Consider the following 13,303-nt stretch of genomic DNA (forward strand, 5'->3'; position numbering starts at 1 on the left):
ATCTGTATTGCAGAGTTTTTGCTATATCATGGGATTTTGCTGATAAAATTATGTAAATTTAAGAGTGTAGAAAGTGGGGCTCCGGGCATGTGGCCTAGTGGTAGAGCGCTTGCCTAGCACACATGAAGCTCTGGGTTTGAGTCCTCAGTACCACATAAAGAGAAAAAGCCAGAAAGGGGCGCTGTGGCTTAAGAGTTGGGTGCTAGTTTTGAGCAAAAGAAGCCCAGGGACAGTGCCCATCCCCTGAGTTCAAGCCCAGGACTGGCAAAATAAATAAATAAATAAAGAGTGTAGAAAGTATTTAAGAGCATAGGAGGTATTTATAAGAGTGTGGTAAAGAGAGTGGGAATGGTTTATAGGAAAGTGGGAAAGGTTTACAAAGCCTTAAAATATAAACATATATGTATTTCCATATATATATGTGTATATAAAATAAAATATACTGCTGCTATTTTACTACTACTTTCACCTCTCGCAGGGGTTGATCATTGTATACTCAGAGTTCTTGTAGCATCCATAAATGTCTGATGCTTTGTTTTGGAGCCCCAACTAGTTCACTATTTGCGGTTTGCTCAGTATCTGACAGTTTTCTTCCTCAGTAGAAACCACCTGAAGTGTACATTCTTTCTAATAGTCTATATACTTTTTGGTGTTACAATTCCATGTTGGACTCCTGGTGGCAAGCAGCAGCTATGTAGAGATGACTTTGTTTTAGTTAAATTCAGTCTTTTTTGTTACTATTACTACTACCACTACTACTACTACTAGTACCAGTATTATTATTATTATTATTTTGTATGTGTAATTGTCTTTTTAGCTTTTTTCTTTTTCCCAGTGCTGAGGATCAAACTCAGGGTCCTTTTCATGTTCTTCCACTGAGCTAAATTTTGATTGTTTATAGTCTAAACAAAATATCCTTTAAAAATGAATTCATAGAAAAGAAAAAAATCATTCCAATAAACTAATTTTTCTTTTCACAATGTTTTGAGGGCTTGAACCCAGGAGATTACTTCATAAGTGTTTCATAAAGTGCTCTACAATTGAACTCTTCCTTTAATCCATACCAAATCCTATCCCATACCGTACCATAATTTAGACCACTCTTGACCTGTTTACTGTTTTTCTTACACAAGACTCAATAGAGGGGCTGGGAAGGTGGCTCAGTGGTAGAGCGCTTGCCTTGCATGCATGAGGCCCTGGGTTCGATTCCTCAGCACCACATAAGCTAAAAGAAAAAAGCCGGAAGTGGCGCGCTGTGGCTCAAGTGGTAGAGCGCTAGCCTTGAGCTGAAGAGCTGAGGGACAGCACCCAGGCCCAGAGTTCAGGCCCCACGACCAGACCCTCCCCTCAAAAAAAAAGACTCAATAGGAACTAGTCCATGGTATTAGAATATTTGTGCTAGTGTTTTTACTTTTGGTTTTGTTCATAAACTATTACCTGAAACCATCCCTTCATTTCTGACTTACCCAGTGTTTCGTTTACCAAATGGATTGCAGGCTAGCCTGAATGGTACACAAAATAAGGAAGAAGAAGAGGAGACTCATGAATTCTAAATTTACCTTTTTTCCTTCTTCCTCTTTCCTACACACACACACAAACACACACCCCTATAAGGGCACCTATCAGATTGTTTCAGGGTTCAGTTCTGTGCTCTGGAGTTGTTTCTTTAGCTCTGTCAAAATTCCTTGTTTGTATTTGTTTTGTTTTGTTTTTCTTTTTTACTTTTCTATCCTGAAATCCTACAGTACCAAGGGTCTCACTGCCCTCCAAAATGTCTGACTGCTTTTTTGTGTCTTTTACTTTGTAGCAGAGTTGTACATGCTACAACAGATACTAGAACGTATCCAGAGACTGAAAAAACGTAAGTTGACTTTAAAATAATATGAGTTGTAAAAGGAATTGGGACTTGATGACAGACAGATTTCCTTAAAAACCACTGGTTTCTGTGGGTAAGTGGTAGAGCATTAGCCTCCAGCAAAAAAGCTCAAGAAAAGCCCCAGACCCCGAGTTCAAGCATAGACCACTAGCAAAAGCAAAAACGAAGTTGCACACAGCTCTAGAGGATAGAAGTGTCAGATAAAAGTGCCTGCAGGCTCTTTATCAGGCCTTTAAAGAATTTTCTAGACCCTTTCCCCCTATTTTGCTGTTTGTCCACAATTCTATAATGTGTATATTCACCCTATAAGTCTGCCTTATTTTGTAGAAGATATTTTTTTCTAGACCAAGAAAGATAATTTCTTATAAATCTGATTCCAGTGTTTCCAGACAGCAGGAACAGGGTAAAGATGTGGCTTACTTTTGAAAAAGGGCTCAATCCCTTGCTTTGTGACACGATTGTATCTGCTTGAATGTGTGGTGACTGGATTTCCTAGTAAAATCATGTTGCAGATTAGGGTATGTTTGTATTTTTTGTTGTTAGGCCTAAAGTTCAAAGCCAAGCCTTGTACCGATTCTGCTTTATTATTAATGGCTGATGTGTTAATTTTTTAACCCTTTTTCAATGCAGCATTTTGCTCGTTAGTTGCAGATGAACTCTCTAAGATATCCCAAATTGGGTAGCTTCAAATTATTTTCCTTTGTTCTCAGCCTCTGAGTATGTAGGGTTATAGATGGGAGACAGAGTCATGCCCAGCCATCCCAGATTATGTTGAAAGCACAAACACTGAGTAAGCCAGCAGAGAAAAGGTATGACTCGAAATTGAGCACCTAGCTAGCAATCACAGGGCTCTGAGTTCAGACTAAGTACTTGAGAGAGGTGGTTTAGGAATAGAAGAGCTGGAGGTTTAGCTCAAGAGACTGAGCATACTTAAAACTGCCGAGCATGCTCAGGCCATGTTTTCAGTAGTCAGCACTATAGTAAAAGAGTGTGATTTCATCGACACTGTCCAACTTAATTTTCTGTTTGTTTCTCATTTGTTCACAGTGATGACAACATACTTACAGAGGTTGTCATCAGTTCCAATGAAAATGACATTACTTGGTGAGTTGTTTTCTTTTGTCATCTGTATGGTAAACCATTTTGAAATATGATGACAATCGACAGAATACGTGAGGACCTATCAAAAACTGTATAGAATAATTTTCATTTTTGAAATTCAATAGAAAATGATAAAGCAGGTCAAAAGAGACTTGGTCTCTTTTGGCAGTCACAATCCTTAAGAGTATCAAAGTAGCTGCATGCATGCAGCTCATGAAGAGCCAAGGGAGGTGAGAATCCCTCTCAGAATCAAGCAGGTAGTCCCAGTTTTCTGTAGAACCCAGGAGAATGGAACTCATCAACCCTGGACCAATGCGTCATTCGCTAGGACTCAGTAACCTTAAAGGCCCACCCACCATCACATTAGATGGGAGTCATGCTTCTAGCCTGGTATCCCTATCTGATAGGCACAAAAGTCAGCCTTAATTCATGTAATTAAAGAGGGAATGGGGAGGACATGGGAAGCAGAATATTTTAAATTAGTCCACAGTAACAGAGAATTAAGTTTTTTTAATGTGTTCTATGATAGAAAATTCACTTGTTTCTTATTTATTTTTGTTCCCATTTTTAAGCTGGGGGTCAGGGCCTCAGCTCTGACCCTGAGCTTTATGTGCTCAAGACTACCACTTGATCCAAAGGCCCAAATTCAGTTTTTTTTGGTAGTTAATTGGAGATATGAGTCTCATGGACTTTTTGGTCCATGGTGGTTACAAGTGATCCTCAGAATTCAGCTGCTTGAGCAGCTAGAATTATAACCCTGAAGCACAGGCACTTGCCTAGGACAAAATTATTTTTAAATCATGAATGCAACCTGTTTAAGCCAGCTTTACTCTTGTAATTTTCCCCAGAAGCCTCATTTGTAGGGAAAGATAGAAATACTGCTCTTCATGTAACTAAATATGTAAAATTTGACGTTGTACCAATTTATTAGTTTTGGCTTAATTGTAGCTAACTTGAATGAAAAAGTAAATTTATGAATTCACTTGGTGTTTGACTGTGTATAACTTAACCCTTTAGCCCGGAAAAGACTGAACCACAAGAGATAATCTCGAAACATGTTAACAAAAGGTGAGATGCATATGTAACTAAAGATATAGAGGTATTAAGCTAGTTATTATGGAAACTATATGAAGTGGTTAGTTATTCAAGTTGTGTCTATTACATTCCTCCCATTTCTCAGTTATGCAAAAAAATAAGAACCCAGCAAGAAGAAAAACATTGTGCTTTTTCAGTGAACTCTGAAGAAAACTCTTAGAATGCAATTAGATAGTCTATATAAGGTAGTATACATTTTCTATGACAGTAGTAATCAGTTTCTACAAACCAAATATGTCATGCATTCACAATTTATCTCATAGTCCTAGGAATAGAAGTCTCATAACAGGGTATAAAGAATCTTTCTGCACCCTTTCCCCCTAACTGCTATTTGTTGACAATTTAATGACATATATACTCATCCTCTAGGTCTCTGCCTTATCTATTTATTTAATTATTAATTTATTCAGCTCAGGTCCTGTGGCTTGAATTCAGATCTTGGGCACCAACTCTTGAGTTGTTGCGCTCAAGGAGAGTGCTCTACCCCTTGAGCCATAGGTCAATTTTTGAATTTCTGAGTAGTTTGTTGGAGATCAGAATCTCAGGAACTTTCTTTTTTGGGCTGGCTTCAAACCATGATCCTCAGATCTAATTTATTGACTAGCTAGGATTATATGTGTGGGTTACCAGAGCCAAGCTCTACTTTATTATGAACGTGAACTTCTTTGAATTCTAATTTTTTTTAAGCGTGATTTTAAAGTTTCTGACACTATGAATAGAGTAAGGACATGATTAATGCTGGATAAAGGGCTTAATCGCTGGAACTATGACAGGTTTGTGACTACTTTAATGTGTTGTGACTGCACTTCCATAAAATATCTTCTGCCACAAGACAAAGATTAGGGTGTGTGTGCATGTTTGTGCGTGCGTGTGTGTGTGTGTGTGTGTGTGTGTGTGTTGTTACTTATAAAACTTAGAAAATTAGGGGCTGGGAAGGTGGCTCAGTGGTAAAGTGCTTGCTTTGCATACATGAGGCCTTGGGTTCGATTCCTCAGCACACAAAGGAAAAAGAAAAAAGCTGGAAGTGGCACTGTGGCTCAAGTGGTAGAGTGCTAGCCTTGAGCTGAAGAGCTGTGAGGGACAGTGCCCAGGCCTAGAGTTCAGGCCCTACAACTGGACCCCCCCAAAAAAACTTAGAATATTATACCTATTCTGCTTTCTTATTTATGGCTGATTTGTTAATTGAGCACTATACTTTCAGCTCAGCACTTAACTGGTTAACTAGAAATGTTGCACCCAACATATACCTAATCTCAGTGGCTTCAAATTGTTATCCTCTGTCATCAGCCTCTTGAGTAGATAGGATTATAAATGTGAGAAAGTGGCATAACTATCTCTAGCAGATAATGATAAAAGAACAAACAAGAAGATAATTGAAAAACACAGCATAGAGAATAGTGTGACTCTAAATTGAGCACTTAAATATAAGGTTGTGAGTTTAACCTCAGTATTTGAGAGACTGAGTAGTACAGGCAAAAGAATTGGCGATGTAGCTCAAGTCACTGAGCATCTGCTTAGTCTGTAAATTCTTTGGTGTCAGTAGTCAGCACTTTGGTTAAAAAAAATTTTTGGTTTCTTATACATAGTGCAACTTAATTTTCTGTTTTTCATTTGTTCACAGTGACACAGATTTACTAGACATTGTCATCAGTTCTGGTAACAACACAACTACTGGGTGAGTTGTTTTCTTTTGTCATTCACATGGTAAACCATTTTTTTTTTGGAGTATGATGACAATCAAAAAATACATGATGACCTATCAAAAACTCTATGTAGTAATATTCAGTTTTGCAACTAAATAGAAAATGATAGAGCAGGTCAAAAGAGACTTGGTCATGGTCTGCTGTGAATTCAAGGACTGGCAGGCACAATCCTGTCAGAGTATCAACATGCATGTATGGGACTCATAAAGATTCGAGGAATGTAAGAATTCCTCTCAGAAACACAGAGGCAGTCCCACTGTTCTGCAGATCTCAGTAGATAGGAGAATCATCTACCTCAGACCAATTCTTCATTCTCCAGATCTCAATTACTCTGAAAGGCCCACTATCACATTGAATGGGAGTCCTGCTTCTAGCCTTATGTTCTTACCTGATAGGCAGGAAAGACTGCCATGGTTACTTTATTAAGGAGGGAATAGAGAAGATATAGGAAGTAGAAAATTAGATAGAAAATTAGATTGTGAGGGTTGAGTTATTGTGAAGTAAGCTGAATTTAAAATTAGTTCAACAACAATATGACATTAAACTTTTCTTATGTTTATAAGAATAGAATTACTGTTTTTTTCAATGTGCCAGTCATAGGGCTTGAGATTAGGGTTTGAGCCATGTTCGTGAGTGTGGTTTGCTCAAGTCTAGCACTCTAGTCCCTGGCCCACAACTCCACTTCCAGTGTGTTTGGTAGCTAGTTGGAGACATGAGTCTCATGGACATAAGCACCCACGTACGCACCCATGAAAACACAAAAGGCTCAGGAACTGCCTCCCTGGGCTGACTGGAAATTTAGACCCTTGTTTCTCAGCCTCCTGATCAGCTATGATTATATGTTTGAGCTACAAGCACCTGGTGTAGGAAAGAAATAGTCTTAAATCTGCCATGAAGCAGATTTAAAACATTCTTTTGCAGATGTGTACATGTACTTTGCCCTAGACACCTTGTTTCTCAAGATAACCAAAAATACCCTTTTTCTTTTTTTACATTTTTTAAAATTGTGAAAATACCATACAGAGGAGTTACAGTTACGTGGGCAAGATAATGAGTACATTTCTTATCAAGCACTGTTGCTTCCTCCTTTGTTTCCCCTTCCCATCCCTTTCCATCCCCCACACCACACCCGATACTCTGTCCCCCCAAAAGTTGTAAAGTTCGTTTTTTGGCATAACATCTTGTACATCTCATTGTTGCAATGAATCCCTCTGTATCCCTATTTAAATGATTTGTTTTTTCCTTTCCCTCCACAAATAATACCAACATCAAATACAGTGACAGCAGGTGTTATACCGTGGGGGAGGGACATACAAGGCAACAAGGAAATCATCTTATAAATATGTTAGAAACAATTGCATGAAAGAAAAAATCATTTAAGTACTTTCCTTGGGGTTCATTTGCCTAACATCAACTTATCTGACATTTTCTGTTTGACTCAGACATAGTTATTGCAAATGTAAAATGTTCAAGTTCTACTAGTTTATTACTTTTAGGAGAATTGTAGCTAACGAGTGAAGACGTAGGGTAGGAATTTACCTCAACTTTGACTTTCATAATATAATTGCTTAATTGTTTAATGTGGATATAAATGAACCAATAGAGCTCAGAGTAGAAGATGTCAGCAAAAATCAGATGCATATGCATATGTATGAATGTGTGTATATATACATATATACATACATACATACATACATACATACATACATACATATATGAGTACAAAGATACACAGATATTAAGCCAGAAATTTTGGGAACTATATAAAAGAGGTGGGCAGTATATTTTATATCTGTAATATTCCTCTCTATTCCAAGTTAGGTGAAGGAATGAGATTCGAGTCAGAAGACAAACTCCTTGCTATTTTAGTGAGCACAGAAGAAAACCCTTAGAAAGCTATCAGCCTTGTATGAGATCCTTTGAGATTGAGTAATATATGTTTTGATTGACTGTATTAAGATTTTATGAGCAAAGTACCTTTGAAATGACAATGATTAACATGTGTCTGCGTGTGTGTGTGTGTGTGTGTGTGTGTGTGTGTGTGTGTGTCTGTCTGTCTGTCTGTCTGTCTGTCTGTCTGTCATGGCCAAAACTCTGAGCCTTGTGCCTATTTTGCTTTCTTGTTATGGTTGATGGAACTTATGAACTACTCTTTGAGTCCAACCTTTTTCTGGTTAATTGGAGATGGACTCTCATAGGCATTCCTACTCTAGATGGTTTCAAAATACTATCCTCACTCTCAGTCTCTGAGTAGATAGGATTATAGCTGTGAGACAGTAGCATGCCCATCCAGCACAAACAGGGAGATCATTGAATAAGCAAATAGAGAAAAAACTGTGAGTCTAAATTGAGCACTTACCTAGAGGAACAGGGTTCCCAGATTGTACTGAACCCAAACAAGGAGATCATTGAGTAAACCAGTACAGAAAAAAGCATGACTCTAAATTGAGCCCTTAGTGCAAATATGGTGATTTGAGTTCAAACCTCAATATATGAGAGAGGTCATGTAGTGGGCAGAAGAGCTAGAGATATAATTCAAGTAAATGAGCACCTGCTTTATCTGCACAGACCTTGCTGTCAATAGTTAGCAGTTTGGTTAAAAAAAGTATGATTTCTATTACATAGAGCAACTTAATTTTCTGTTTGTTTTTTATTTGTTCACAGTGACTCAGATACTGTACTGGCCGTTGTCAACAATACTACTGGGTGAGTTGTTTTCTTTTGTCATTCACACGGTAAACCATTTTTGTGGATGGAGTATGATGACAATCGACAAAATACATGACTACCTATCAAAAACTCTATGTAGTCATATTCAGTTTTGCAACTAAATAGAAAATGATAGAGCAGGTCAAAAGAGACTTGGTCATGGTCTGCTGTGAATTCAAGGACTGGCAGGCACAATCCTTAGTCAGAGTATCAACATGCATGTATGGGACTCATAAAGATCCGAGGAATGTAAGAATTCCTCTCAGAAACACAGAGGCAGTCCCACTGTTCTGCAGATCTCAGTAGATAGGAGAACCATCTACCTCAGACCAATTCTTCATTCTCCAGAACTCAATTACCCTGAAAGGCCCACCATCACATTAGATGGGAGTCCTGCTTCTAGCCTTCTATTCTTTGTTCCTATCTGACAGGCAGGAAAGACTGCCAAGATTACTTTATTAAGGAGGGAATAGAGAAGACATAGGAAGCAGAACATTAGATAGAAAATTAGATTGTGAGGGTTGAGTTATTGTGAAGTAAGCTGATTTTAAAATTATTTCAAGAACAATAGGACATTAAACTTTTCTTATGTTTATAAGAATCGAATTATTGTTTATTTCAATGTGCCAGTCATTGGGCTTGAGATTAGGGTCTGAGTGTGGTTTGTTCAAGTCTAGCATTCTAGTCCCTGACCCACAACTCCACTTCCAGTGTTTTTGGTAGCTAGTTGGAGACTTGCGTCTCATGGATTTTCTGTCCAGTATGGTTGAAAATCATGATCCTTCGATCTCAATCACCTGAGAGGCTAGGATTATATCTGTGAGCACATATACTTGTCCTAGTCAGGAAAGACAAATACTCCTTTGTATATAACTAAATATGTAAAACTTTCAACTTCCAATTTATTAGTTTTAAGTAAATTGTAGCTAAGTTGGAAGAAAATGTAAATATATTTGCCTGATATTTGACTGTGTATAATTTAATCCTTTAGCCTGGAAGATACTAAAACAGGAGATCTAATCTTGGAAGACATTAGTGATAGGTGAGATGCATTCCTTATATGTATGTATATATATATGTACATAAAGATACAGAGGCATTAAGCCAGAATTTCTGGGAGATGTCTCAAAAGATTGGGCATTACCGCTTATGTCTGGAAAGTTCCCACTTTTCCAAGTTGTGAATGAATGAGAAGCCAGTCAGAAGATAGCCTTAGTGATATTTTAGTGAGCAGTGAGTGAAACTCCTAGAAAGCTGTCAGGTAGCCTGTGTGTGAGACCCCATTTGAATGGACAGTACAAGTGTTTGATGACTTTAGTAACAAATTATCACAAACAAAATAGCTCATGCACTTACAAGCTATTCCAAAGTTCTAGCGGGTAGAAGTCTTAAGTCAAATTGCCTTTGGTGTTGGCTCTTTTTCTGGCCTGTAAAAATAATCTTTTCATACCTCTTTTACCTATCTTGCTGATTGTCCATAATTGTATAACCTGCGGACTCATCCTCTAATTCTCTGCATTGTCATCGTCGTCATCATCATCATCATCATCATCACTATTACTATCATTGTTATTATTATTGTCATTTTGTTCCAGTCTTTAGGCTTGAACTCAGAGCTGGTGTGTGGACCTTGAGCGTATTTTACTCAAGGCCTAGTGCCTTACCCTTTGAGACACAGGTCTACTTCTGTTGTTTTCTGCATAGTTTGTAGGAAATAAAAGTCTTAGGAACTGGTTGCTAGTAGCTCATGCCTGTAATCATAGCTTCTCAGGAGTCTGTGATCTGAGAGTTATGATTGCTAGTCAGCCCAGGCAGAAAAGTACAGGAGTCTCTTGTTTCCAATAAACTATTCAGAAAAAAGCTTTGTGGCTCAAGAGGTAGAAATCTAGCCTGCAGCAAAAGAAACTCAGGGACAATGTCCAGGACTCTAACCCCAGGACTCGTGTGTGTGTGTGTGTGTGTGTGTGTGTGTGTGTGTGTGTGTGTGTGTGTGTGTGTGTGTGTGTGTGTGTGTGTGTGTGTGTGTGTGTGTGTGTGTGTGTGTGTGTGTGTGTGTGTGTGTGTGTGTGTGTGTGTCTCAGGGACTTGCCTCCCTGGGCTGACTTCAAACTGAGACCCTCGTTTCTCAGCCTCCGAATCAGCTATGATTATATGTTTGAGCTACAAGCACCTGGCCTAGGAAAGAAATAGTCTTAAATCTGCAGTGAAGCATTTCTTTTGCAGATGTGTACATGTACTTTGCCCTAGATACTTTGTTTCATTTCTCAAGATTACCAGAAATACACCTTTTCTTATAACTAGGCATATAAAACTTTCAAGTCCTACCAGTTTATTAATTTTGGGAGAATTGTAGCTAACGAGTGAAGAAGTAAGCGTAGGAATTTACCTCATATTTGATTTTGCATAATATAATTGCTTAATTGTTTAATGTGGATATAAATGAACCAATAGAGCTCAGACTGGAAGATGTCAGCAAAAATCACATGCATACAGGTATGTATATGTGTGTGCATATATGTGTGTATACAAACATACATACATGCATGCATGAATACAAAGATACACAGATATTAAGCCAGAATTTCTGGGAACTATATAAAAAAGGTGGGCAGTGTATCTTATATCTGCAATATTCCTCTCTTTTTTCAGTTAGGTGAAGGAATGAGAATCCAATCAGAAAACAAACTCCTTGCTTTTTTAGTGAGCACAGAAGAAAACCGTTAGAAAGCTATCAGCCTTTGTATAAGAGCCTATGAGATTGAATAGTATATGTTTTGATTGACTATAGTAAGATTTTTATGAGCAAAGTACCTTCCAAATGACAATTATTAACTTGTGTCTGCATATGTGTGTGTGTGTGTCTGTCTGTCTGTTACAGCTAAAACTCCGAGCCTTGTGCCTATTTTGCTTTCTTGCTCTTGAACTACTCTTTGAGTCCAACATTTTGCTGGTTAATTCGAGATGGACTCTCATAGGCATTCCTACTCTTGGTGGTTTCAAATTACTATCCTCAGTCTCAGCCTCTGAGTAGATAGGATTATAGATATCAGACTATAGCATGCCATCCATCTCAGATTATGATGGAAGCACAAACAGGGAGAACATTGAACAAGCAAGTAGAGACAAAAGTTTGAGTCTAAATTGAGCACTTAACATGCAGGAACCAGGTTCCCCGATTATACTGAACCCAAACAGGGAGATCATTGAGTAAGCCAGTACAGACAAAAGCATGACTCTAAATTCAGCACTTAGTGCAAGTATGGTGATCTGAGTTCAAACTTGAGTATTTGAGAGAGGTCATGGTGTGGGCAGAAGAGCTAGAGATGTAGCTTAAGTGGTTTATCACTTGCCTAGCATTCACAAAGCCATGGTTACATTTAAAGTCAGCACTGTGTGTAGTAAGGAAAGTATGGTTTCTTATACATAGTGCAACTTAATTTTCTGTTTGTTTTTCATTTGTTCACAGTGATACTGATACCATACCGGATATAGTCATTGGTTCTGGTAACTTCATGACCACTGGGTGAGTTGTTTTCTTTTGTTGGCTGAATGATAAACTATTTTGTCATGTGATGACAATACACAGAATGTATAATTTTTTTGAAACAGTAGAGAAAATTATAGAGGACTTCAAAAGACATTTGGTTAGTTTCAGTGTTCTGTGGAGGCCAGGTTATTGGGGATCATTGATCCTGGGTCCATGCTTCATTCTCTAGAACTCTGCTACTCTAGAAGTCCAACCATCACATTGGATGGGAGTTCTGCTTTAGCAAGCTGTTCCTGTTCACTACCTGACCAGTAGGAACGTGAAACCACAATCAGTGTTAAGAAGGAATCGAGGGAACATGGGAAGCAGCAAATAAGGTGGTGCGTAAGGGTTGAGTCCTGTGAAGTGATTTGAATTTAAAATCCACAACAAATGCCAGTAAACATTTGTTAATGTTTTCTTCATACATATTTTTCTTAGCTTCTGCATGAGAGTCTTTTGCAGGTATAAAATATTAATTTTTCCTAGAAGCCCTGTTTGAATATCCATTCTTGTGTTGATACTGATCATACTCATATAAGTAGAGGAATGTGGAGACTGAGATTTGGATTTTTTGAAGTTCATTGAGATTGTCAGTGGAGCAAAGGCTTTGACTCTGGTTCCACCCTAAATTCATATATCATATGAATGAAACTTTCTATATTTTAGGGTGTCTTTGGACAAAACAGACACATGTCATAAGGTAAATATTTCATGCCTTTGATGTGTTTGACATGCTGTTTAAATCCCAGCAGAACCTAAGGATCATTTTGTTTTGCCTGTGTGAGAATATGTAGATTGATTGTGGGGACAAAAGAACCCTATTTGGAGCAAGGAACAGATACAGAAGTAGGTAGGGAACAGAGTCTTCAGCACCAAGTGAAGCTGGTTCTACAAGTTCCCAGTCATTATCATGTGTTTACAACCCCTTCCTCTAATTTACAGGAAGATAGCCATGATATGCATAGTTCTACGGAGTTATCTTGGGGCTTAATCCAGAACTACTTTGAAGTGGTAGGGGGGGATAAGCCCCTCAACTGTGTAATTATACTTAGAAAAACTTGTTCCAGGGCTGAGAAAGGTGGCTCAGTGGTAGAGTGCTTGCCTTGCATGCCTGAGGCCCTGGGTTCAATTCCTCAGCATAACATAAGCAGAAAAAATAAAGCCGGAAGTGGCGCTGTGGCTCAAGTGGTAGAGTGCTAGCCTTGAGCTGAAGAGCTGAAGGACAGCGCCCAGGCCCAGAGTTCAGGCCCCACAACTGGACCCCCAAAAAAAAAAATTAGTTCCACATTG

The 13,303-nt window shown here is 38.4% G+C and overlaps 1 protein-coding gene across 4 annotated transcripts in view; it reads left to right on the forward strand.

Moving 5' to 3' along the window:
- Window positions 1-13,303, forward strand: part of LOC122112511 — a 54,643-nt gene that overhangs the window by 6,593 nt on the left and 34,747 nt on the right. For 3 of the 4 annotated variants that reach the window (XM_042685311.1, XM_042685310.1, XM_042685308.1), the window contains exons 3-9: window positions 1,808-1,861; window positions 2,924-2,980; window positions 3,995-4,045; window positions 5,694-5,747; window positions 8,440-8,481; window positions 9,476-9,526; window positions 11,951-12,007. In XM_042685311.1, coding sequence (XP_042541245.1) covers window positions 1,808-1,861; window positions 2,924-2,980; window positions 3,995-4,045; window positions 5,694-5,747; window positions 8,440-8,481; window positions 9,476-9,526; window positions 11,951-12,007 — 366 coding nt within the window. The remainder of the gene's footprint in view (window positions 1-1,807; window positions 1,862-2,923; window positions 2,981-3,994; window positions 4,046-5,693; window positions 5,748-8,439; window positions 8,482-9,475; window positions 9,527-11,950; window positions 12,008-13,303) is intronic. The other variant, XM_042685312.1, reaches the window with a different exon arrangement.

The sequence above is a fragment of the Dipodomys spectabilis genome, unplaced genomic scaffold (genome assembly GCF_019054845.1).
Source record: "Dipodomys spectabilis isolate Male_0828 unplaced genomic scaffold, ASM1905484v1 ptg000095l, whole genome shotgun sequence".
Taxonomy (NCBI): Eukaryota; Metazoa; Chordata; class Mammalia; order Rodentia; family Heteromyidae; genus Dipodomys; species Dipodomys spectabilis.